The sequence below is a fragment of the Herpailurus yagouaroundi genome, unplaced genomic scaffold (assembly GCF_014898765.1).
Source record: "Herpailurus yagouaroundi ecotype Mexico unplaced genomic scaffold, PumYag 198, whole genome shotgun sequence".
In the NCBI taxonomy this organism is placed as follows: domain Eukaryota; kingdom Metazoa; phylum Chordata; class Mammalia; order Carnivora; family Felidae; genus Herpailurus; species Herpailurus yagouaroundi.
This window is the reverse complement of record NW_024412429.1, coordinates 15858313-15885579: the sequence shown is the minus strand read 5'-3', so window position 1 is coordinate 15885579 and position 27267 is coordinate 15858313. Positions and strand designations below refer to the sequence as shown.

The 27267-nt window shown below is 42.2% G+C and overlaps 1 protein-coding gene across 5 annotated transcripts in view; it reads left to right on the top strand.

Moving 5' to 3' along the window:
• The window catches only part of CCDC170 (coiled-coil domain containing 170), a 92811-nt gene extending 75747 nt beyond the window's left edge, over nucleotides 1-17064 (top strand). For all 5 annotated transcript variants that reach the window (XM_040448876.1, XM_040448875.1, XM_040448874.1 and 2 more), the window contains 2 exons: nucleotides 14763-14999; nucleotides 16727-17064. In XM_040448876.1, the coding sequence (XP_040304810.1) occupies nucleotides 14763-14999; nucleotides 16727-16888 (399 nt within the window). In that variant the 3' untranslated portion in view covers nucleotides 16889-17064. The remainder of the gene's footprint in view (nucleotides 1-14762; nucleotides 15000-16726) is intronic.
• The last annotated feature ends 10203 nt before the right edge of the window (nucleotides 17065-27267 follow it).

The following is a 27267-nucleotide window of genomic DNA, read 5'->3' as shown; positions in this document are numbered from 1 at the left end:
CATCAAGGAGGGCACTTTCGGGGTGAGCACTGGGTGTTGTACGTAAGAGATGAATCACTGGGTTCTACTCCTGAAGCCAAGACTACACTGTGTGGTAACTAACTTGAAAAAAAAAAAAAAGTTACTATGTCTTTACTACTATTATTGCTATACCTCTGACTTTGGGCCTAAGAAGATTCTTTTCTACTCATTGGCTTCCTCGTGTTGAAGGAAAGATGAGGATGATTCCTATAATTGGTGTTAAACATTCAGGTACCAAAACATAGACTAGGAATGATAGATAAAGTGAACCTGGATTTCAAAACAGGGAGATGAATTCCGTCATCTAGAAAGGGACATGTTTCATTATAAGCGTGTTTCGGTGGAATAGTTCAAATTCTTCAAACAAATCTGTGATATAAGGAAAGGGTAAACAGCACTCTTTTTTTGTTTTTTGTTTTGTTTTGTTTTGAGAGGGGGCAAGTGAGCAAGGGGCAGAGAGAGAGGGAGAGAGAGATGAGGAGAGAGGGAGAGAAGGGGGGTCTCACCCGAAGCAGGGTTCGGACTCACAAACCGTGGGATCGTGGCCTGAGCCAAAGTCCAATGCTTAACTGATTGAGCCACCCAGGCGCCCTCGCTGGGGATTTTCATACACCGAGCTTGCTGAACTCCACAAAGCCAGAGGAGAAGAGAATGTGGAGCAGTCTGGGTGATTCCTAAGGACAACTAAGTGGGAGTGACACCGAGGAAGCTGAGGCATGCTGGCTGCCTAGAGGAAGGACTCAAGTGAGGATGTCCTAATAAGACCACCACTGTGTTTCTGAAACCATGTGTGGTGATGCTGGTAGCTGCAGGGTGAGCCGCCCGGCCTCCTGTCCCCAGTCCCCTCCGCCCTACAGCTGAGGACATCTGTTTCCTACCAACAAATTTTCCCCGTCTCAAAGAGTGCGGTTTTCTGTCCTCAGGAGCAATTACGAAACTTAATTTAACAAGTCAGGATTGATTCAACCTCGCGGTTTATTTTCCTGCTAACCTAGTTCTGAAATGTGCATTGCTTCTGCGGCTAACATCGGAGCAACTGTTCCCCATAATTGGGTTGCTGCTCTGTTCTTTCTACTCCGCCCATCTCCTTACAACCTCAGAGACCCTTGCTTCCCTTGATACTAGAGGCCTGCCCTGCTTTTTCCAGTTTCCAAGAACTGCGACTCCATCTCTGAACGAAGCTGGCTGGGCCCTAATGTCAGGACTCTGACATTAACCTGCGGGTTCCAGCTACCTTGATGCGTGTTTCCAGATACTGTAAAGCTAAAATATAATAATGTGGCAAATGAATATTCTATAAAACATGGTACATCAATTAGTTGCCATTTTAGCTAATTTTGTCACTGCTGATGGGTGGCAGTTATACTCTGCGCCTTCAGAATTACCATAACCCAGGAGGCTGAATAAGGTTGGCTTACACGGAGCACTGCGGCGCTCAGTCTAGCAACAGAGGACGTGATGATGGGACAAGGGATTCCCCATCGGTGACACCCAGGAATGGGGCCCAGCACCCGCTGGGTGAGAGTGAGTGATGAGTGGTTTTAGAGGTGGGGCACTTCCTGGCTAATGGCAGTGTGGGGGCCCACTGGGGCCGTGGGTCCGAGGAGGGCATCTTCCAGGCTAAGGGTATTGGCAGTAGGGCTGGGACCCCTAGCTGAGACAACCCCGTGTATCGGAAACGGTGTTGGGGAGAGAGTAGCCCACACTTGCTGTAGCAGAAGCTGGAAAACAGCCAGTGGAAGTTGAGTCCTGTGTCTATAGAGGACGTTCCCGTCTGGTCTCAACGACCTCTGCCTCAGCTCTGCACCGTATGTCACCTGGATTATTGTAATTATCTGCAAGTGGTCTTTCCACTTAGCCTTTCACAAGCAAGCCTGATTTCTGTAATTAAGTTTTGCTCTTTGGCTGGTAGGATTATGCCACAGGTGGTTCTGGGGTAGTGTCTGATCGAACGACTTTCTATTCCCGTGTCTGTGGTATAAAGCAACGTTTTCAAGCGTGGGGCATGTACCCCCTGTGGCGTGTGAAATGCTTCTAGGTGGCACTATGTAATGTTCACTTTGAAGTGAAAGATGGATTCCCTTTAATTTTTCTTTCAATTTTTCCCCATCAAGGAGAAAATCTTAATTAGAGGTTATTATGTTTTTATGCCTCTAGAACATTTGCTGGTCTGCTTTTCAAGCAAAGAATAAGCCTTAAGCTCAGTGCTGAGCACAAGAAATAGTGCCTAGCAATGCTGTTTTGTGTTTATTGTATAGTGGCTTTTTCTTCTTTAAACATTTTTTTAAATTCCACTATAATTAACATACAGTGTTACATTAGTTTCAGGTGTACAATACAGTGATCAACAATCCTATACATTATTCAGTGCTCCTCACAATAAGTTGTACAATATTTGTTTTGTTTTTTTTAATTTTAAAAAAAATTTAATTAATTTTTTTTAATGTGTATTCATTTTTAAGAGATGGAGGGAGAGCACAAGCGGGGGAGGGTCAGAGAGAGGGAGACACAGAATCCAAAGCAGGTTTCAGGTTCTGACCTGTCGGCACTGAGCCTGACACGGGGCTTGAACCTGTGGATCGTGAGATCATGACCTGAGCCGAAGTCAGACGTTCAACTGACTGAGCCACCCGGGGGCCCCTGTGTTGGTTTTATTGATGTCTTCCTGTTGTGGCAAATTCTTTTTCTTTTTTTTTTGGTCATTTTATATGTTTTATTCACATTTATTTTTGTTCTCTAATTATTAATGCAAAAGAGAAGGTAGGGTTAGTCTCTGGTCTTGGTAAAGTCCAAAATCAAATGGCACGGTTTCCTACATTTTTGGATTCTGTACTGCATTTGTCCCACACAATAAAGATGAGTAGTAAGTACAGCAGTAATAGTCATACTCTCCTTCCTACAACAGAAGACCCTGTGAAAGTGGTATTCATAGTTGTCCCCAACTCTTCGACATTATTAATCCATATTTTTCTTTTTAAAAATTTTTAAAAAATTTACATCCAAGTTAGCATACAGTGCAACAATGATTTCAGGAGTAGATTCCTTTGCCCTTTACCCATTTGGCCCATCCCCCCTCCTACAACCCCTCTAGTAACCCTCAGTTTGTTTTCCATATTCAAGAGTCTCTCTTGTGTTTTGTCCCCCTCCCTGCTTTTATATTATTTTTGTTTCCCTTCCCTTACGTTCATCTGTTTGGTATCTTAAAGTCTTCATATGAGTGAAGTCACATGGTATTTGTCTTTCTCTGACTAATTTCGCTTAGCATAATACCCTCTAGTTCCATCCACGTTGTTACAAATGGCAAGATTTCATTCTTTTTGATTGCCAAGTAATACTCCATTGTATATATATACCACATCTTCTTTATCCATTCATCCTTCAATGGACATTTGGGCTCTTTCCATACTTTGGCTATTGTTGATAGTGCTGCTATAAACATGGGGGTGCATGTGTCCCTTCGAAACAGCACACCTGTATCCCTTGGATAAATACCTAGTAGTGCAATTGCTGGGTCATAGGGTAGCTCTGTTTTTAGTTTTTTGAGGAACCTCCATCCTGTTTTCCAGAGTGGCTGCACCAGTTTGCATTCCTACCAGCAGTGCAAAAGAGATCCTTTTTCTCTGCATCCTTGCCAACATCTGTTGTTGCCTGAGTTGTTAATGTTAGCCATTCTGACAGGTGTGAGGTTATATCTCACTGTGGTGTTGATTTGTATTTCCCTGATGATGAGTGATGTGGGACATTTTTTCATGTGTCAGTTGGCCATCTGGATGTCTTCTTTGGAAAGTGTCTATTCATGTCTTTTGCCCATTTCTCCACTGGATTATTTGTTATTTGGGTGTTGAGTTTGAGAAGTTCTTTGTAGATTTTGGATACTAACCCTTTATCTGATATGTTGTTTGGAAATATCTTCTCCCATTCTGTTGGTTGCCTTTTAGTTTTGCTGATTGTTTCCTTCGCTGTGCAGAAGCTTTTTTATTTTGATGAGGTCCCAGTAGTTCATTTTTGCTTTTAATTCCCTTGCCTCTGGAGACGTGTTGAGTAAGAAGTTGCTGCGGTCAAGGTCAAAGAGGTTTTTGCCTGCTTTCTCCTCAAGGATTTTGATGGCTTCCTGTCTTACATTTAGGTGTTTCATCCATTTTGTGTATCTTTTTGTGTATGGTGTGAGAAAGTGGTCCAGGTTCATTTTTCTGCATGTCGCTGTCCAGTTTGCCCAGCACCACTTGCTGAAGAGACTGTCTTTATTCTGTTGGATATTCTTTCCTGCTTTGTTAAAGATTAGTTGGCCGTATATTTGTGGGTCCATTTCTGAGTTATCTATTCTGTTCCATTGACCTGAGTGTCTGTTTTTGTACCATGTTGTGGCAAATTCTAGTGAAATCGTATAATATTCCTTTTAATAGAAGTGAATTCAGAGACGCCTGGGTGGCTCAGCCAGTTAAGTGTCTGATTTAGGTTCAGGTCATGGTCTCGCGGTTGGTGAGTTTGAGCCCTGTGTCAGGCTCCATGCTGACAGTGTGGAGCCTGCTTGGATTCTGTCTCTCTTCCTCTTTCTTTGTCCTTCTCTCACTTGCACTTTCTCTCTCTCTAAATAAATAAATAAACTTAAAAAAAAAAGAAATTCAAGTAAGTTAAAAAGGTGGTTGAGTTAAAAAAAATGATTACCATAGGTGATACATGGATATGGCAAAGATTGTGGAGGTGGAATGGGAATAAATGAGCCATAGACAAAGAGATTGGAGGAGGGGATAACACTAGTGGTAATTAGATGCAGTAAGCAGGCGAATAGAAGCTCTAATTGGCTGCTGCTGACACCATGATGATTTCCAGAGTCAAGGAGTGGTGGAAGAAAAAGCTGGGCAGTGGACAGGGGCCCGATCATCCAGGGCCTTGTGTAATCTCCCAAGATGCTTAGACTTGTCCTCTGTGTCCTGGGGAGCCGCTGGAGAATTTCAAACAGGAGAGTGAAGTCAGCAGGGAAGACACTAAAAGGAAACCGAGGGATCTGAGAGAGCAGGGGGTCTCCAGAATGAGACTATGACCAATAGCATCAAGAGTAGCAGTAAGGTAGAGACCAAAGGACTATTCACTGCACTTGGCATTGGGACATCTATGGCTCAGGCACGTGTAGTGTAGATTGTAGTGGTAGTGGGTGAGGGCTTGGAGAATAAGCCAGATTCCAGTATGCTGAGGGATGAAGGAGAAGACACAAAGTCAGTGGCCTGCTCTTCCGGAATTCTTGGATGAAAAAGGGAAGAGTTGGGAAAGGAAATAAAGTTGGCTTGTGTGTTCATTTGTTTTAATTTGCATAAAGAGATCCACACCTTTTTATAGCTAAGATTATAGGGAAGGTATAGGAGAGGTGGGTTTTGACTGGCTCAACAATTACTCAGGCCCCTAAACATTTAAATAGGATGCTAAGCTAAGTCTGCCTTCCAGTGGAGAACAGAGATCTAACTAACACAGTGAATGCCAACTTCATGAATTTATCAGAGATTTTAGTTACAAATGACTTTTTTTTTGGTTTGAGACATATAATATTAGTGCCCAAGACAGACTAATGATATCAATTATTCATCTTTGTACATTGCCTGTGCTTGTCCCTGTATTTATTATTCATAAGGTAACATTACTGAACATTAGCAAAGATGGCCTTTCTATATTCATTTTCTGTGGCTGCTGTAACCAGTGACCACAAACTGGGTAGCTTAATACAATAGAAATGGTTTCTTCTCATAATTTTGGAGGCCAGGAGCCTGAAACCAAGATGTTGACAAGGTTGATTCCCTCTGGGGAACCTGAGGGTGACTCCTCTCCATGCCTTTCTTTTGGCTCCTGGTTGCTACTGACAGCCCTTGGCTTTTGCACCTGCAGAATCCCTCTCTGCTGCCATCCTTACGTGACCTTCCCCTCTTGTGTCCTTCCTTTTCTGTCTCTTATAAGGACACCCACCATTGGCTTTAGGGCCCACCCTAATCCAGGATGATATCATCATGATATCCTTACCTTAATTATACCTGCAAAGGCCCTTATTCTAAATAAGGCACATTCTGAGGTTCTGGGTGGACATATATATTTTTGGTGGGGAGGGGCACTGTTCAGCCCAGTACACTTAGTAAATTAAGAATTAATTTCACCATTTATGGAGGATCAGTATAAAAAATAATAATTTGGGCGTGTCTGGGTGGCTCAATTGGTTAAGCATCCAACTTCGGCTCAGGTCATGATCTCACCATTAGGGGGTTTGAGCCCTGCCTCGGGCTCTGTGCTGACAACTCAGATCCTGGAGACTGCTTCGGATTCTCTTTCTCTCTGCTCCTCCCCTGCTTGTGCTCTGTCTCTGTCTCTCTCAAAAAATAAAATAAACATTAAAAACAATAATTTGAATTTCATTTCTATGTCTTAAAAAGTCAAGATATAATTCACATGCTGTGAAATTCACTTTTTTTTTTAATCCAAATGTCAGCTTTATTAGGTAAAAGTTTGGTGTAAAACCATGGACTGACTTTTTCTTTCTTTCTTTCTTTCTTTCTTTCTTTCTTTCTTTCTTTCAACTTCTTTATTTTATCTTATTTTTAAAGATTTTTAAATTTACATCTAAGTTAGCATATAGTGCAATAATGATTTCAGGAGTAGAATTCAATGCTTCATCCCCTATGTATAATAACACCCAGTGCTCATCCCAACAAGTATCTTCCTTAATGCCCCTTGATGCTCACTTAGCCCATCCCCTCACTCATACCCCCACTAGTAATCCTCTGTTTGTTCACCATATTTATGAGTCTCTTCTGTTTTCTCCCTCTCCCTATTTTTATATTATTTTTGTTTCCCTTCCCTTATGTTCATCTGTTTTGTCTCTTAAAGTCCTCGTATGAGTGAAGTCATGTGATTTTTGTCTTTCTCTGACTAATTTCACTTAGCATAATACCCTCCAGTTCCATCCACGTTGTTACAAATGGCAAGATTTCATTCTTTTTGATTGCCGAGTAATACTCCATTGTATATATATACCACATCTTCTTTATCCATTCATCCATCAATGGACATCTGGGCTCTTTCTATACTTTGGCTATTGTTGATAGTGCTGCCATAAACATGGGGGTGCATGTGTCCCTTTGAAACAGCACACCTGTATCCCTTGGATAAATACCTAGTAGTGCAATTGCTGGGTCATAGGGTAGCTCTTTTTTTTTAATTTTTTGAGGAACGTCCATACTGTTCTCCAGAGTGGCTGCACAAGTTTGCATTCCCACCAGCAGTGCAAAAGAGTTCCTCTTTCTCCGCATCCTCGCCAAGATCTGTTGTTGCCTGAGTTGTTAATGTTAGCCATTTTGACAGGTGTGAGGTGCTTAATTTTATTATATCATAGAAGAAGGGAGAGAGAGAAGGAGAGTGAGGGCTACAGGGAGATTGACTGATTGATTTTAAGGAATTGGCTCACACGATTATGGATTTGGCAAGTTTAAAATCTGGGGATAGGGTGGCAGGAAGAGCTGATATTGCAGTTCAAGTCCAAAGGTTGTCTTCTGGTAGAATTCCCTCTTGCTCGGGGAGAGTCACTTTTGTTCTATTCAGGCCTTTGAATGATTGGATGAAGCCCATCCACACTATGGAAGGGAGATCTACTTTACTCAAAGTCCACTGACTTAAATGTTAATCTCACCCTGAGACACCCTCACAGAAATATCCATGCTTCACCACATATCTGGGCTCTGTGGCCCAGCGCAGTTGACACATAATGTTAACCATCACAGTACCTTTTTATGCCGAATACTTTTCTGTCGTTTGGATATACCACACTTCATTTATGCATTCAGCATTTGAAGGACATTTTGATTGTTTCCACTTTTTAGCTATTATGAACAAGGCTGTTGGCAACATTTGTGTGGAGTTTTTCTGTGCATTTCTCTGTCTGTTGCAAAACTGCGCTCAAAGACCTTGACTCCTAGGTTATCCCAATCTCCCTTTTAAAGACTCATGCAGTAAATTTCCCCCTGAATTCTTGACCAGGAAAAAACGGACCTCTCCAGATGAGCTATTAAATTTGAAGTCGGCAGGCAAACTTGATTACTATAGAAATCTCTTTTTGAGGGGCGCCTGGGTGGCGCAGTCGGTTAAGCGTCCGACTTCAGTCAGGTCACGATCTAGTGGTCCATGAGTTCAAGCCCCGCATCAGGCTCTGGGCTGATGGCTCAGAGCCTGGAGCCTGTTTCCGATTCTGTGTCTTCCTCTCTCTCTGCTCCTCCCCCGTTCATGCTCTCTCTCTCTCTGTCCCAAAAATAAATAAACGTTGAAAAAAAAATTTAAGAAATCTCTTTTTGAAAGAAAAATATTCTTTTATAGATTCCCCTCCCTGTGTTGAGTCAAAATAACTTTATTACAATATCGCTTTCATATATACAAACTTAACGCTGTATAGAAATTTCTTAATCTTGGTACATTTTTACCACTGTAAATTTTGAACAGATTTAGAAAAACAGTGAAGTATAAAAATAAACACATTAATGACATAAATTCAATATGCTAGGTTATGTTATTCCCTACAATCATTGTGAATAAGAATGTGTAGTGTCAGTTGCTTATGGTACAGTTTCTTTTGAGTTTATGTTTTCTAAGGACAGAACATTTATGCTACCCTGTGATTTAATTCAGTGCTTCAGATATTTTGTTTGCACACGCACCATGACATAGTTTAGACTTCATTTGGCATGAACACATTATTTATGCATTAACTCCACCTTTGCTCTTCTCTCATTAACCTAGAATAATTAAAGTAGTACTACTAATTGGTACAAACGTAGATTTTTTGCACAAATGCAAACACAGGCACTGACATCATGTGGCAGCACTCCAGAGGATCCAGAAAATGCTTTGTGTAACTCATAAAGCACCATTTGCTTCTTAGCCTGTGTTGGTTATGATCAGTTTCAGCTAAATATATTGAAAGATCCCCTCATAACCGTGGCTTAGGTAGGAGAGATGTTTATTCCTTTCTCATGGAAAGGAAGACATGCCATGCTTAGTGGGATGGCTCTGGGGTCATCAGCAACCCTGGCTTGTTCTTTCTGCTCCACTGTCCTAGCAACAGCTTTTATCCTCAATGCCACTTCTTGACACAAGCTGGCTGCTGGGGCTCTGGCCTCATTCCAGCCACCTGCGAGGAGGAAAGGGAGGAGGACACCCTGAAGGCCACTTTCCAGGAACAACACAATGCTTTGCATTTCTCCATTGGCCAGAAGTTAGTCCCTGGACCTCACTTAGATGAAGTCAGCCTGAGAAATGGGTCTATTCTGGGCAGGAAGGACAAAAGAAAGAATAGATATTTGGTGGAAAGGTATCAGCTTTCCATATGTACCAAGTGGCCCAATTTTGGTAGAGAGCTGTGCCCTTAAATCAGTAGTCAGACAACAAAAGGGACAAAAACTCAATGAAAAGCCATTGTTATCTTCATTGTAGTGTCTTAAGAAAACACCAAAAGGGAATAACACTCCTTAGCCAGCAGCAAAGGCCTCTCCCTCTTGCTACCTCTCTTGATAATCTCCCACACAAGATAGCTTCTCCTCATGCTCCTTCTCCACTCCAGAACTATATCCAACCCAGTCAGGGCAGTCTTTCTTTGTATGTATAGTTTTGTAACCTACCATCTTGGATTCAATGGAGGTAGGTCCACTGGCTTGGAATTGCTTTGAGCTCTCCTCACTTTGAATGTGTGCACCAAGGAGAACCTACAAAGAAGAACTTCTTGGGTTGTAGAATGGGTTAAAGAATGGGTTGTAGAAGAGTGGAAGTGTGCTCAGATTGCAACGTCAAATGAACCCCTTCCTTTAATTTCAGCTTCAGTTTCCTTCTAGTAAGATACCTATGGTTGGTTCTCTTTAGTAGAGACATAACATGTTTTTGGGCCGTGGGGATACTCTCCTGCTGTGCTACCCCACTGTCTTCAATGAGTCTGTGTGAGGTGCCTAGCTCCTTCCTGCAGGTTTGCATTTTCTATGCAGTTTCTTGAAAACCCTCCAGCTAGAGAATTTAGATCCTCGAGGCCGGGGGTTGGGGAGTGGGGTGGGGAGGGAATTCAACACATCAGATTTTAAATTTAATCACCATCTCTTTGAGGGCCTTCAGACCTTCTGACATGACAGAGAATCATTCACCAGATTTTGAAATTTTTTCTCTCAAGAAGACACTCAGAACCTTCTCCATCCTTGCTGGGCTCTGGGTGGCATGTCAGTCTTGTTTATGACCAGTTCTGCCCCACCGGAAGACCATTAGCAGCACAGGCTCTTGTTGAACTCTGGGCCGGATCTGGGAGGCTCCTTTAGGGGGAACTAAGAGACCAGCTTAGCCACGCCCCCACTCCCAGGAATCTCGTTTGTTTGTTGGGTTTGATTTAGGAGTCTGAGGTCTCTGTTGTCCACTGGCTTTCAGTTCTGTTTCTGGTGGCTTGGCTCAGAGCTCCTTGACTCGCCTTTGCTCCCCGATGACAAGAACTGAGGCAGCCCTTAGGATTGTGATAATGTCTCATATTTTTCAGAAATTCTTGGCTATGAATTCTTCTCATTAGGACCTGATTTATGTACTTCCAGCTCTCCAAGCTGTGTTCCGTCACTTTTGGTAGATAGCCCACTGTAAATGTTTTTCCAGTCTGAGCAGAAAGGCTGCATGTATCTGTTAATACAAGGTTTTGAATTCAATATCCCAATCCCAGCAACTTCCCACTTTGCTGTCCATTTGCTCTGCAGCAGGGAGACAGTTTGCATATGAGGGGAATCTCTGTCTTAAAGGGAGATAGCTTTGTTTTAAAATTGATAGATTTCATTCATGTAATGTATCCAATTTGTAAAATGTTTGATAATCCATGGAATATATTATTTAGAGCAGCTGCTTGTATAATTTATAAATATATATATATATATTAAAACGTTTATGAGTAGGATGTGTGTTGTATTGATCATGCATGGGAAAGTTCCCTTTTCTTTTTTTTTAATAAGAAATTTATTGTCAAATTGGTTTCCATACAACACCCAGTGCTCATCCTAACAGGTGCCCTCCTCAGTACCCATCACCCACTTTCCCCTCCCTCCCGCCCCACATCAACCCTCAGTTTATTCTCAGTTTTTAAGAGTCTCTTATGGTTTGGCTCCCTCCCTCTCTAACTTTTTTTTTTTTTCCTTCCCCTCCCCCGTGGTCTTCTGTTAAGTTTCTCAGGATCCACATGAGTCAAAACAGATGGTATCTGTCTTTCTCTGTATGACTTATTTCACTTAACATAACCCTCTCCAGTTCCATCCACATTGCTACAAAAGGCCATATTTCATTCTTTCTCATTGCCATGTAGTATTTCATTGTGTATATAAACCACATCTTCTTTATCCATTCATCAGTTGATGGACATATAGGCTCTTTCCATAATTTGGCTATTGTTGAGAGTGCTGCTATAAACATTGGGGTACAAGTGCCTCTGCATCAGCACTCCTGTATCCCTTGGGTAAATTCCTAGCAGTGCTATTGCTGGGTCATAGGGTAGATCTATTTTTAATTTTTTGAGGAACCTCCACACTGTTTTCCAGAGTGGCTGCACCAGTTTGCATTCCCACCAACAGTGCAAGAGGGTTCCCATTTCTCCATATCCTCTCCAGCATCTATAGTCTCCCGATTTGTTCGTTTTAGCCACTCTGACTGGCTTGAAGTGGTATCTCATTGTGGTTTTGATTTGTATTTCCCTGATGAGGAGTGACGTTGAGCATCTTTTCATGTGCCTGTTGGCCATCTGGATGTCTTCTTTAGAGAAGTGTCTATTCATGTTTTCTGCCCATTTCTTCACTGGATTATTTGTTTTTCGGGTGTGGAGTTTGGTGAGGTCTTTATAGATTTTGGATACAAGCCCTTGGTCTGCTATGTCATTTGCGAATATCTTTTCCCATTCCGTTGGTTGCCTTTTAGTTTTGTTGATTGTTTCCTTTGCTGTGCAGAAGCTTTTTATTTTCATGAGGTCCCAGTGGTTCATTTTTGCTTTTAATTCCCTTGCCTTTGGAGATGTATCAAGTAAGAAATTGCTATGGCTGAGGAAAGTTCCCTTTTCTGACTTCTTGTCAGAAGAAGAATTTCAAATCTATAGAACAGTTGCAAGAGTAGTATAATGGACAGTATTTTATTCTTCACATAATGATTTATGTGATAATTGTTAAATTTTACTGATTGCTGTGTTTTGCCTAATGAGGGTGGGAGGTTTTCATTTTTGCTGAACCATCTGAGAGTAAGTTACATGCATTATGACACTTTACCCCTAAATACTTGCCTGGTATCTCTTAAGACCAAGAATACTCCTCCTCCTCCTCCTCTTCTTTTTCTTCTCCTCCTCCTCCTTCTTTTTAAATTCTTAAGTTGATGATCAAATTGCTGAATTATGGATATTTTATATAGTTCCTGGGCCATGTCACAAATTATTTTAAAGCTTTTATTTATTTATTTTTAAATGTTTATTTATTTTGAGAGAGAGAGCACACATGTCTGTGAGCGAGCAAGCAGGAGAGGAGCAGAGAGGGAGAGAGAGAGAGAGAGAGAGAGAGAGAATGAATGAATCCCAAGCAGGCTCCATGCTATCAGCACAGAGACCAACTTGGGGCTTGATCTCATGAACTGTGAGATCATGACCTGAGCTGAAATCAAGAGTCAGATGCTGAACCTACTGAGCCACCCAGGCACCCCAAGACCAAGAGTATTCTTCTATGTGACCACTGTACATCATCACACTCGGGAAGCACCATCGAGGCGATACTCTATTATACTATATCTAATATGCTAGGCATATTCAGATGTGGGTTTTGATAACTTGAAATCCATGAATGATCTGCCATGTCCACCTCTGTAGACCTGCACTTAGTGGGTGCCATTAACTTGACTCAAGTGGTAGGTCTTCTAGTGCCATGTCATTGGCTCAAAAATGGACTTAGAGTTCCTTTCTCCACCAACTATTGACATCTTATGGCCTACGGATTTCCCAAGCTGCAGTGGTAGTTTTTATGCCTTCTTGATTGCAAGTCCCACAGCAGCTGTCAGTTTCCCAAAGATTACCTGTCTCTTGCATGGAACCAGTTGGGAGCTTTGAGTTTGTCCAAGCACGTCTGCCATCAGCCTCCTCTCTGCCGGAAAAGGAGCTAAATTCTTAAGAAGTTGTGTGTGTTATAGTGGATGGAACCAAATTTCCATTATCTAATTTCAGAACATTTGCATCATCCTTAAAACCCATTAGCAGTTACTCCCCAATCTCCCCTCCCACCAGTCCCTGGCCTTTTCCAGATCTTTCATATAAATGGACTAATACAGTCAGCGGTCTTTTGTGACTGACTTTTCCCCCTTAGCATAATGTTTTTGGGCTTCATCCAAGGTGTCAGGATTTTCGTTTCTTCTTGTCGCCAAATGACATTCCAGTGCATGGGGAGACCACATTTTATGTATCTGCTCATCAGTTGATGGGTATTTGGGTTGTTTTGACTTTTTGGTGATCATGAATAGTGCTGCTGTATACAGTTTTTTTTGTATACAGGTTCTGTATGACACAAGTTTTCAAATCTCTTGAATATATAAACCTGGATGTGGAATTGCTGGGTCCTGTGTTAACTCTGTGTTTAACATTTTGAAAACTGGTTAACTGGTTTTCGTAGCAGCTACACCAGCTGCTTCCCATCATCAGTATGTAAGGGCTCCGACTTCTCCACATCCTTGCCAACACTTGTTATTGTGTCTCATTTTGGTTATGGTCATCCCAGTGGGGGTTAAGTGCTAGCTCATTCATATTTATTTTTAATGGTCAGTTTTAAAAATTTTGTGTCAAATATGAAAACTGCCTCCAGTTCTTTTTTTTTATAATTGTGGTGAAATATACATAACATAAAAGCTACCATTTTAACCATTAAAAAAATTTTTTTTAAATGTTTATTTATTTTTGAGAGAGAGAGAGCGCGCACAAGCAGGGGAGGAGCAGAGAGAGGGAGAGACACAGAATCTGAAACAGGCTCCAGGCTCTGAGGTGTCAGCACAGAGCCCGATGTGGGACTCGAACTCATAAACCGTGAGATCATGACCTGAGCCGAAGCCGGACGCTTAACCGACTGAGCCACCCAGGCACCCTCATTTTAACCATTTTTAAGCGTACAACTCAGTAGCATTAAGTACATTCACAGTGTTGTGCGACCATCACCACTATCCATTTCCAGAACTTTTTGTCATCCTAAACTGAAACTCAGTGCCCATTAAATAACTCCACATTCCTCCACTGGGGATGGAATTCTATTCTACTTTCTGGGTGAATTAGCCTATCCTAGGTACCTCATATAAAGAGAGTTATAAAATAATTGTCCTTTTGTGTCTGGCTTATTTTACTTATTGTAATGTCTTTAAGGTTCATCCATGTTGTAGTATTTGCCAGAATTTCAACCTTTTTATTCATACTCTTTTGTAAGCAAATCTGGAAAAATTTTACATATTAAGCTAATAAAGACAAAAGTGCCTCACACTCTACATCCTCCAATAATGGTACTCTGACAGGTTTATAAACTATAACTGCCTTAAGACATGTTTGCCCAGCATGTATGCTTAGCAAAGTCTATATAACTGGGATGAATTCCATTCTTTATTCATAAAAAAGTTATTAAGTGAATTTCATTGACTTCTAGTTTATCTTGTTGATACAACTTTCCTAAATAAATACAAAAGAAATTATTGGCATTCTCTTAACTTCTTAGATTAAAACTTTGGAACAGACCAAAGCCATTGAAGACCTAAATAAATCCAGAGACAAACTTGAGAAGATGAAGGAGAAAGCTGAGAAAAAACTAATGTCTGTCAAGTCAGAACTGGATTCTACAGAGCATGAGGCTAAGGAGGATAAAGAGAGAGCCAGGAACACGATAGAAGTGGTAACCAGTGAAATGAAGACACTAAAAAAATCTCTGGAAGAAGCAGAAAAGAGAGAAAAGCAGGTGGGTAGAAATCTGGTGGTGACATCTTGTTTAGGAAAGATAGGACAATTGAAAAGCTTGAAAATTACTCATATGCTTCTTCAAAAACAATTTACAAAGCTTTCTATATCATTTCAATGTATCTGTCTACCCTCTAGCATCTTTTTGGCACTAAAATAGCCATAATGATTTACTCTGCTAAGAATAATAATTCACATTTTCATGGCATGAATTGTAGAAAAGAAAAAAGACATTCTTATCAAAGAAGCGGAAAGCCTGTGAAATGCCAGTTTCTGGTTGTGGAGAGGTTTTTATTATGCGCACTGATTGCCTCTGAAGTTTGCATCATCCCAGGCTTCAGCCTCAGGAGGGAAGGCTTATCTCCAGCAGAGATCAGTGGCAGGAAACAGTCCCAACTCTCAAACAGTGGCACCCAGACTCGATGGCCAATCTAGCCCAGATGGAAGCCATAAAACAGTCCTCACTCGCTGGCTGGTTGCAAGGAGGAGAGTTTTATCTGGTGAGCACATCAGGAGGTCACGCACAAAGAACTGTACTGGGCAGCCTGACCCCCATTGCTTTTGGGTTTCATCTCGCTCTCTTTCTGAAGCTCAAAAGGGCAGAGAGTGGACTCTCATCCTAGGATATTTTTTCTCTTTGGCTGCCTCTGCTCTGGCTCATGTGTCAGGCCGAGCCGAGGAAGGCCAAACTATAAACTGCGTGTTCTCAGAGGGAACCCTCTCAGGAATTAAGAGCTTTGACCATATTTGAAAGGGGAGAAAAGTTCGAGGGAAACTTTCTCACCAGGGACACTAGGGGGGAGAGGGTATTATGTTCCCCAAATTGGACTCAGCGTAGGAAGGAGGTTGGGATGTGAATGAACACATGGTGAGAATGTTTGGAAGGCAGTTTTCCTGGAGGTAACATCTGTCTTCAGGTTGGATTGCATCTTTTCCAAAATGGAAGGTACCTCTAGCAAGGGGTTGGCCCGATCTCCCTGATGTATCTGCTCCTGCTTTAGCGCAGAATCACAGTTGATGAGAATGTGAAGGACTATGAGGCATCTTTTCATCCATTTTCTCCAAGCTCGTCACCTCTCCATGTTTCTTTTTGCGATCGACAGAGAGTAGTCCCGGAGGGTCCGATGTTATGGTTTGTGAGGAGGCTGTTTATGTGATGTCATCTGGTCATTATTTAGAGCTCCTTCTCTTTTCATCAGCTCATACTTTCTTGCCCTTTGTTCTTCCTTTAGTTTAAGTGGTTCCATGCCCACTGAAAATTCCACGTACTTATCAACGGTGTGCACAGCCACAGCATTTGTAAAGCACTTCCTAGTATACAGAACACGTACACATTCATTGTTTCATTTGATCTGAATTTCAGAACAGCTCTGGGAAGTAGGCATATGATTATTTCCCTCAGGAAGTGAGAACATGGGTCTCATTCATGGTTGCTTTTCACTGAGATTCTTGACTTGGTAGCCAATGCCACACTACCTGGCATGAAATGCCACACTAAGTGGCTGTGAAATCACTGACAGTTGGTGCCCGGAAGGACCGTGGGGGGAAGTTAGTAGATTCGCCTTCTTATTTTATAAACGAGAGGACTAAGGTAAAAGTAAGTAATTTGCCTACCTCATGTACCTCTGGGTTTTCCACAGGGTTTTGTTTGGTTGGTTGGTTGCATTCAGACCAACAGTAGTCAGCATGTTTTGTTCTCACCCTTAATGTGTGTGTTTGATATTGCAGCTGGTGGACTTCAGGGAAGTGGTTTCCCAGATGCTGGGCTTGAACATGACCAGTCTTGCACTTCCCGACTATGAAATCATCAAATGTCTTGAAAGACTGATCCATTTACATCAGCATCACTTTGTCACCTGTGCCTGCCTCAAAGGTGTGACGCTTGGGTGAGACAGGCACGCACAAAGCCACTTAAAACTCCTTCATTGAATACCATGTCTCTTGAAGGAGGTAGAGCTAAGTGATGGCCCACAATTCTCGATTTCACGAATTCCCGAAACCTTTGAAATTTGATCAGTATGTGAATACCATGCACTTTGAATAGAGCGAGGATCCATCATTTGCAAGAAAAGGATCTCAGAGGTGCCAGCTGAAGGGAACTGTCTGACGCTAAAAACACCTATTGTTTTATTTGCTAGCACTTTGGGACCCAGAAGAGTTCCAGTAGATTGTAAACCTAGAATGGGCAATGGTGGTAGGGAATTTACATTTATGGGATTCCTTTTATGACTCGGGGGCTTTCCTACCCAATTTAATTCTCATAATAGCCATGTGGAGAAGGTTTAGTGTTTGATTTTACAACCTCTCTGGAGCTCAGAGAGGGTGTTACCTACCCAAGATTGCAATTGGTTAGCAATTGAACCAGAAGTCTTACCATGCTGGCTCTGGGTCAAAGGCTGTACCTTCTCTGTTACATCGCACTCCTCCCGTTTCTCCTGAATTCCTGTGATCCTGGTGAAAATTGCCCCCATAAAGAAAGACAGACATTCATAGAATCAAGAATTGAAGCCCCCAAAGTAACAGATTTATGAATGTTACCCATATGATTTCTTTAAAAGGCAATATACCAAATTATTTGGTAAAACATACATAGGGTCTGAGGTCCTGTAAGAAATTTACCGGTTTTATTTAAAAAAACAAAAATTTTTTTTAAACATTTTTATTTATTTTTGAGACAGAGAGAGACAGAGCATGAATGGGGGAGGGGCAGAGAGAGAAGGAGACACAGAATCGGAAGCAGGCTCCAGGCTCTGAGCCATCAGCCCAGAGCCCGAAGCGGGGCTCGAACTCACGGACCGTGAGATCGTGACCTGAGCTGAAGTCGGACACTCAACCGACTGAGCCACCCAGGCGCCCCGAAATTTACCTGTTTTAAATGTGGCTGCCAGATCACATTTGGTGGCAATTTTTCATGTTGGAGCAGGGTTGATCTCAGTCCTTGAAAAGTTAAACCTTTAATGTGAAACCTGTCACATGAAATCCTGTACAGTTTTATTCACCAGTTTATCAGATGCACTGACAGCAGGGGTACTTTTTTCAGATTGGGATTTTATTATGACTTTCTGTCATTTCCTGCCTTCTTTTTAAATTTGTATTTCACAGATATTTTTCCGGAAGCCATATTCTTAACTTTATTGAGAGAAACTTTTACTTTTTTTGGTCGATTACCGTATTTTTGCCATATGTAATTTTCTAAACAGTTTCTGAAAAAAGTGTTGGTGTCTAATTAAAGGAGAGGGGAAAAACAGATTACATCCGAACATTAAGAGAAAAAGCATATTCTGCGGGGCACATGGGTAGCTTAGTTGGTTAAGTCTCTGACTCTTGAGTTTGGCTCAGGCCATGATCTCACAGTTCGTGAGATCGAGCCCCAAGTCAGGCTCTGCGCTGACAGCAAGGAGCCTGCTTGGGATTCTTGCTCTCCCTCCCTCTCTCTCCCTCTCCCTGGCTCATGCGTATGCATGCTCTCTTACTCTCAAAATAAATAAACTTTAGGGGCGCCTGGGTGGCGCAGTCGGTTAAGCGTCCGACTTCAGCCAGGTCACGATCTCGCGGTCCGTGAGTTCAAGCCCCGCGTCGGGCTCTGGGCTGATGGCTCAGAGCCTGGAGCCTGTTTCTGATTCTGTGTCTCCCTCTCTCTCTGCCCCTCCCCCCGTTCATGCTCTGTCTCTCTCTGTCCCAAAAATAAATAAACGTTGAAAAAAAAAATTAAAAAAAAAAATAAATAAACTTTAGAAAAAAGAGAGAAAAAGCAAATTCTAGAGGAAAGGAAATGAGTTGGACACTTGCTGATGACAGATCACACAGAGGAAGAGGAAGCAACGATGTCCTCTGGGAGATGGGTCACGGTCGCCTGGCTTTCTCCCTTGTGTGCAAGGATAGTATAAAGTACCTTTTGCAACTGAATAAACACACCTTCACAGCCCTGACTGAGGACACGAGCTAGGTCTGCAACAGGCTGGAGAGGCAGAATTGTATTTTCCCCGCAGAAGTCATCTCTGAAGATCCCCTCACATGCTCCGTAGGGACAGTGGCTGCTGTTCTGGACCCATACGCACTCAGACTGAAGGAGGCAACCTTACTGTCTGGGTCTCTGGAGGACTGAATTGCTGAGTGGCTTTGCTTCAGCCATGCCATAGAAAGGTGGGGGGGGGGGGTTTTCAGAGAGGGGGAGGTTGTTTTTATACCCCTGTTTTATATCTCTGTTCTCATTTTCCAAATACAGTCTGTAACGAACTTCGTTTATCTTCTCTGTGAAGTTATTTTCAACACGATTCGACGTCACTTTCAAAGCATAAACTCATAAAAATATTTCTCCATTTCGTGACATAAGAAAAATAAGTTCTATCTATGTAGATGGTCCATATGCACATTAACTATTTGTCAATTAGACAAATTGAAATCCCTTAATAAAGTCATTTTCCTCCTTGTTGAAATGTCAGTTGGTTGTTGGCTTTCCCTCCATGGCATTCATTCTAGAGCTGGCAGACCAACGTCACATTTTTGTGTTAGATTTTGTTCTTCTATAATATCCATGTATATTTTATGTTGGCCAATAAAACGTGTTATGTTGATGAGATTTTCTAAATAGGGTTTTAAAATATTTAACACTAACTCTTCTACCAAATACACTTGAGTGATAATTGCCTTTGAGATGATTATTCTGGTCATTGTCTGGGACGTTTAAATGCATGCATAAAATATCTCCATTAGGAAAAAAAAAAAAGAATTAAACCCAATCAGTTCTACCTTATAGTCTGTCTGTCTTACAGATGAACAGGGGGTGATTCAAGGTCAAGGGGTTGTGGGCTGGAAAGTGGTTAAAGAATGTCTATATTATTTATATTGTAATAATCCTTAGGACTTGGACGTGGAGTTTAATTTTCACTGGGAAGCATTTCATGGCTACATAACCTTTGATCGGGAAGGCTCTTGCGCACTCTATGCAATAGTGATTTTATCCACATTATTGTACAATCCCACTTAGCTTCTCCTCAGTAAGTGGGGTCTGTATGCTTCCCTCTCCTCTATGCTGCCTCCACACTGTTATGCCCGTGTCTTCGTATAAAAATCATTGCTCATTTGAGGCTCCTTGCTAACTGAATATAACTTTTCTCTTGGTCCTCATTGCAGTTACCTGTTAACATCCTGTATGTCTTCCTACTTAAGATGGTTCATAGTGGGGCTCCTGGGTGGCTCAGTCACTTGAGCATCCAACTTCGACTCAGGTCATGATCTCACGGTTCGTAGGTTCAAGCCCCACATTGAGCTCTGTGATCTGTTTTGGATCCTCAGTCTCCCTCTGTCTCTGCCCTTCACCTGTCTTCTCTCTCTCTCTCTCTCTCTCAAAAATAAATAAACATTAAAAAAAAAGATGGTTCATAGTTGTCTTCTCCAGCCACATGAAGTGCTGCCTTCTTCTCGGGTGACTTTGGGCCCATAAGGAAAATTCATACAACGTTTTATCTTTAGTTTCTTGGCCTTCTTGACCTTCATACTTTTACCTTTTGTTTCAGCTATTTAAACCTTAGATTGCAGTTTATAGCAATCCAAATGAAACTCCTGTAAGTCAAAGAGAATTTTGGGGGGGGGGTACTCATTTGAAAGATTCAGGAGTAGACTAGCTTCAGCACGGCTAGACGCAGGGATTTAAAATTGTTATTTGGATTCTTTTTGCTTCTACCCATCTTCCTTTTCTCCTTGATTTGCTTTTCTTTGTGTGTTGGTCTCCCTTTCTCCTTCTGGTGATGGGTTTCTCCATGCTGCCAGCAAAGATGATAACCAGCAGCTACATGGTCTTTTCAACTCATGAGCTGAGAAAATGAGACACTCTCTGCCTCCAAAACTCATGGAAGGAGTGTCAGGGAAGAAGAGTCTGATCATGTCTTCTTGGCCACGCACTCCTTCCGAACCAAGCATTGTGGCCAAGGGATGAACTCACTGGTCTGCATCCCATGAATCCAACTGGCTTGCAGGAGGTGGGGTGGGGTGAGGTTCCAAGGTGATCTGTTCAACCAGAACCACACGTAATGACAGAAGGAAAGCTGGACAGGCACACAGCACACATCTATGACCCTTGGTCAAATTTAGGATCTTCTAACTACCTGCAACTTCTCCACCTCTAAAATCTTACAATCTCCATAAACTCTTGTCATTGCAGACCTCTATCTCTTACCCCACGTAAGTGCTCTTTGGGTTTCCTTGGTTCTCATATTTTCTCCCTGCTAGCCTTGCCATCTGGGGTCAGCCTAGATACTCTGGTTCCTTTTTATAGTCATTCTTTTCCCAACACCTTCAATTCCTTGTGCCCTTGCCCCTCGTCCCTCGGATTTGAATTAGTCCCAACTAACAATGTTTCTGCTGCTTTTCCTGCCCCACTGGATGAGACTGGAGGAAATCACAGGTGGCCTGGCAAATTCTCACCTGAGCCCTCTGGGCTAACTGGTAATCCTTCCCAGTTCCCCAGTTTGAGCTCGCTGCCATTTTCCAAAATGACTGTTGCAAATATTCTACTCTTCCTCAAGGCTCTTAACCTGTCTTCTTTCTCCACTGTCAGCAGATAATCTTGTCTCCTCTTTCACCCACAAAGAAGAAGCCATTACAGGACATATCTTCAATATCAGATCCTAAAATAGCCTGATATGTGTGCATATATCGTGGCCCCCTTCCCTCTTCTTGCCTTGGGTTATTTCCTCCGCCTGGCCGCTTGTGTCCTCACTAACTTCATCCTATCAATTGTCCTCTGTCTCGAAAGCGTTTTCAACCTTACTTTCCTTTGTGGCTTCTTTCCCTCAGCATTTAAATATGTTCGTCTTAAATCAGTCCCTTTACTCCCCAACAACTTCTCCGTAGGGCCTTATTTCCCTCTGTCTTCCTGGTCTCACCTCCTCTTCACACCATCTTCTGCGGCAACCTGGCTTTGGTCTCCACTCACCTGGTTCTCACATTTTTGTTAGCAAACTTCTGTTAGTTTTTCTAAATTAATCGATTAATCTATTCATTTAGAGAGAGAGAGAGAGAGAGAGAGAGAGAGAGAGAGAGAGAGAGAGAAAGAATCTCAAGCAGGTTTTGCACTGTCATCATAGACCTGACATGGGGCTTGATCCCATGACCCTGAGATCGTAACCTGAGCAAAAATCAGGAGTCAGACACTTAATGGGCCAAGCAACCCAGGTGCCCCAAACCTCTATTAGTTTTTTTTTTTTTTTAATTTTTTTTTCAACGTTTATTTATTTTTGGGACAGAGAGAGACAGAGCATGAACGGGGGAGGGGCAGACAGAGAGGGAGACACAGAATCGGAAACAGGCTCCAGGCTCTGAGCCATCAGCCCAGAGCCCGACGCGGGGCTCGAACTCCCAGACCGCGAGATCGTGACCTGGCTGAAGTCGGACGCTTAACCGACTGCGCCACCCAGGCGCCCCCTCTATTAGTTTTGAAGCGTTCATCTTACTAGATCTTTCTGTAACATTTGATACAATTGACCATTTCCTTCTTGAATTATTCTTTTCCATTACCTTCCATGATGTGACATTCAGCTCATTTCCCCCCTCTCCCCCCCACCCCCCACTCCAGCCTCTCTGGGTTCTTGAGTCAGATTATTTTAAGGTTAGAGGAAACAAAAGTGAAATCAGAGGTTAATGTAAGGATGAGTATGGATATGCGTGTTGGTGTGAATCTTGACCTCCCAGTCGGAGGTCAGTGAGGAACAGTTATACATCACAGAAACCAGAATGTGGTTGATAGTCCAACAATTGGAGAGCCAACAGGGTGGCTCTCATGGCCGGGTGCTCTTACTGGTCCTATGCTTGCTGGTTTCCTTTGATGTCATAAAGACTCAACTTCCCTCTGTCTCTGTTTCTACTGCTTCAGCTGGTGTCTCAGACGTCTGGCCTCCAGAACTGTGAGACAATATGTTGTTTAAATCACTCAGTTGGTGGACTGAAGATGGGGAAATCATGCCCCATTTTACAAGATTACTGTAAGGATTAAATAATGTAGAGCATTTAGAAAATATCCTGGCATGTGGGGAGTATGCAATGCATGTTAGCGAACAACATTGTTATTGTAAATATTGCTAACCAGTTCCATCTATTCTTGTGGCTTTAATTACCATCTATGCAATGATGATGTCAACCGTTGTCTCTCTAGATCAGACTCCTGTCCCGATCTCGCTGGTGCCGGATGGTGTGGAGAGGACACCTGTAGGAATTGAGCAAAATAGACTTGGGTTCAAATATAAGCTCTGCTGAGTGACTTGGGCTGTTTGATTAACCACTTTGAAAACCCATGTTCTTCAGGACTAAAATAGGAATAACAAGACTAGTTTCCTCACAGAGTCTTTATATAAAGATTCAATGAGTCAATGTATATAAGGTTTGCAGCTTAGGACGTGGATGTCACAAGTGCTCAATGAATGTTGTTATATCCTATAGGAATCTTAAACTCAGCATATGCAATGTTGAATTTTATCTATCTATCTATCTATCTATCTATCTATCTATTTATATATAGAGAGCAAGAATGGAAGAGAGGGGTGGGAGGAGAGAGAAAAAGAGAGAGAGAGAGGGAGGATCTTAAGTAGGCTGTCTGCTCTCTGAGGAACCAAATGCAGGGCTTGATCCCATGACCTTGGGATCATGACCTGAGCTGAAATCAAGAGTCAGATGTTCAGCCGACTGAGCCACCCGGATGCCCCATTTTTAAACATTTATTTTAATTAGTTTATTTTTTTGCAATGTTGAATTTATAACTTCTGACTCCATCATCTTCTTGCCAATAGCCTTTTTCTCTTCTGGGCTCCCTGCCCCAGCCAATGGCCTGACATCTGCTCAAATGTCCAAGACAGAGTTTGGGGAGGGAACTCTGACTTGTTCCTCTCCCTCCTCCCATATCGGATAAATCACAAAGCCCTGTCTGCTCTACCTCCTGTCTTCTCTCTTATCTATCTACACTTTCCTTCCACATTAACATCACAGCAGCTTATACCCCATTATCTCTTACTCACTCGGACTTCTCTGAGTGCTGAGCAGATGCTGTGATTCACCACCCAGGTCCTCCCTTTAGGACTGAAGCACTCCTTCAGCTGCCCAGAGCTGTTGGCTCTTGACAATCTATAGCTGAGTTCCTTGCAAGGACTTGCCCTTGGCTGAAGGGAGTGACTCATCCTGGGTCACAGACTTTTCCCAAAGGCAGTTTGTATCTAGTGACTGGTCAGTGTGGGAGTACAAAGACCTGGCCTTCTTTCCTCAATTCAAGACCACTCTGAAGGGTCATGTCATATTCAGAACTACACCAGCCCGTAAGACCAGCCAAATCCTCTGTTGCGAGTGCACTATACTTCAACTGCTTCCTCTGCCCAGTCTGCTTTCTTACTTTCCTACAGGTTTTGTTCTAACTGCAATTCAACAAAACTTCTGCCTCCAAATTCCCATCTCAGGGTCTTTCCAGGACCCTTTTTTAGGGTCTTAGGTCTGTCTGACAGATTAATTCATTCTTCTTGTAGCTAGTTATGAAACTATGAAGCCATTTGATGTTTTCCATCATGTAGTTTTATCAATGAATACGTGTTTGTTGATCACTTGGTGGTATAGGATCCACAAAAACTAGAACAACAACAAAAAAGCCCCCAAATATCAATGACTTAAATTACTTGGTTATCTCCTTCTCTTCAGAATTCTCTATAGCGATTCATAACTAGGTTCCAGTATAGTGTTGAGTACCAAAAGATTTTATTCTATATCTCCATTTCCTCTTAGTTTTAACAGTGTAGAGTACAGAATGGACACTACTCCAAGTAGCTTAACCAAGAAAGGATTTATTAGAGGGTATTAAGTGGCTTGCAGAATCATGTGAGGGCTGAAGAATAGACTTGAAGTTGAATTTTCCTTAGCAATTCCCAAAGGTACACCACAGAATGAGACTACCAAAAGCCGCTGCTACTTCCGTAGCCAGAAAGCCAGAGGATCCAGAATCTCATTGATACTACCAAGATCTGGAAGCTACCACTTTTACAGTGCCTCCTCTCCTGCTGCTCACTCCATTTCCTGCTGCCACCTGGGCCAGAAGGAAATGGGCGCCTTGTGCCTCATCTCTCAGAATCCAGGCACCTTGTGACTCTCTGCTAATGAAGACGCAGGAAACCAAGAGTGTTTCTTCCGCTTGCCAAAAGAAGTAGCTGTAGCAGTAGAGGTGTGACTACTGTCATCTTCCAGATCTCACATTTGGGCATCTAACTGGCAAAACCCAAATTATATCTGGAATCTTTTCTGAAGGGATTCTGGGAAACACAGTATTTGGCTTCCCAATATCAGAAGTGCAGAAAGGCATACTGGAACAATGTTTTTCAAACTTTATGATAAACTTTACTCTAAAATTCAACACACACACACAGACACACACACACACACACACACACACACACACACACACAGAGTCACAGTCATGTCTGCCTGAAATAAAAGATTCACAAGACAATGGGATGCCCTGACAGATTCTATTCTAGTCGCTGCTGTGCAATTCTGTACTCCTGTAGCCTATGCCGCTTCATGAAGAAATGCCCGTCTTGACCCCCTAGGTTGACTTCATGACCAACTAATGGATGGCAATGGCAGTTTGAAAAAAAAATACTATAAGAAGGGAGAAGTGGATGTTGAGTGCTAATCCACGATATCCACTCTACTATATTGTTCCCTCTCCTGCCTCTGGATTAACAAAAATGATTTAAGTCTGCTCAGAGAGGGACTTAGTGATGTGACAGTGTGCAGTGGCTAGGGAATCAGGAGAATGGGTTCCAGTCCTTCCGGTAGCTGTGTCTCCTTCCATAGAGCGTTGGGGTAGCTCAGTGTGCTAATGACCTAACTGAGCTGTACCTGGAAAAATTGAGAGAGCGGATAATTGGGATCTTGTGATTTTTTGTTTGTTTTTTGTAGAGGATGGATTAAGCCCACAAGGCCATCTTAGCAGCAAAAACACTTGTGCATCAACTATTGTACTCCTTAAAAAATTAGTTGGCTTCAATTCAGTTCCTGGTTATTGGTTATGTACATAGGCGTAAAATCTAATGATTCATTCTCAAATTATGATGGTATGTATTGAATGTGAACTGTACGATTAGTTCACCTGCCCCATGTTTGGAAGGTGATTGTTAATTTTTCTGTTAAGGTTTGCAAAGAATTTAATCCCTTAATGTAGCGCTTTTAGGTAAAAGCTTATATTTGCCAATGACTAAGGCTTTTAATAAGGACTTTTCTCCTAATTTGCTGTGGGTTTGAAGGTAATTGGTGTTAAGAAAGAAAAGCCTACTGAGAAAGCAGAACAAAATAAACATTTAACAAATGCCTTTTCTGTGCCAAATGGTGTACCAAGCATTTTCATCTGTGCTGACTCATCTAATCCTCACGTTAATTCTTTTTTTCTAAAATGTTTATTTATTTTTGAGAGAGAGAGAGACAGAGAGAGCACTAGCGGGGGAGGGGCAGAGAAAGAGAGGGAGACACAGAATCTGAAGCAGGCTCCAGGCTCCGTGACAGAGCCCGACGCGGGGCTCAAACTCACAAACCACAGATCATGACCTGAGTCGAAGTCAGATGCTTAACTGACTGAGCCACGCAGGCACCCCATCCCCAGATGAATTCTTAAAGGAAGAATTAGAATTCTCATTTTTGCAGATGAGGGGGAAAAGGGTTAAAGTGATTAAAAGGGACTTGCTCTTGGTCATTAAATGAACAGGTGGAAGAATGTGGGATTTGCACCCAGTTCTGGCAGACTCAGCTCTCGCTTTTCCTCCTGTACCACGGTGTCCCTACTGCTCTAATTGTTTGTTCAAGGTGACTGAAAGTGGAAAAGAGTAGTCAAAACAGGCGTCATCAAGAAGACTGGAATTTTCATGTTTTAGAAGAAGAGACGTTTGAATGGATACTTACTTAAAAGTTTCCTAAGCCACCCTCAGCTCTTTAGAGGACCCTGATATCTATAAGCAACAGGGAATTGTGAAGATTATCTTGTGGGCTTTATTTTGGTTTCATATCTTTCATGGTTTCCTTTTGCTCGTGATAGTATTTAAAGGGACCAGAAGAGTTTGTAAGTAATTATAAAATACTTCCCCATTTTGTGACCTTGACTCAATGACCTGTCATCTATGTGGAACTTTAGTTGTTCACGGTTGTTGCAATGTGAGGAATGCTAAACTTGTAAAATACATGGGAAAAAAAACCCCTACAAAGTGTTTATGCCTCTTTTAAGGACTCATTAGACTCTTAGCTCAGTGTTT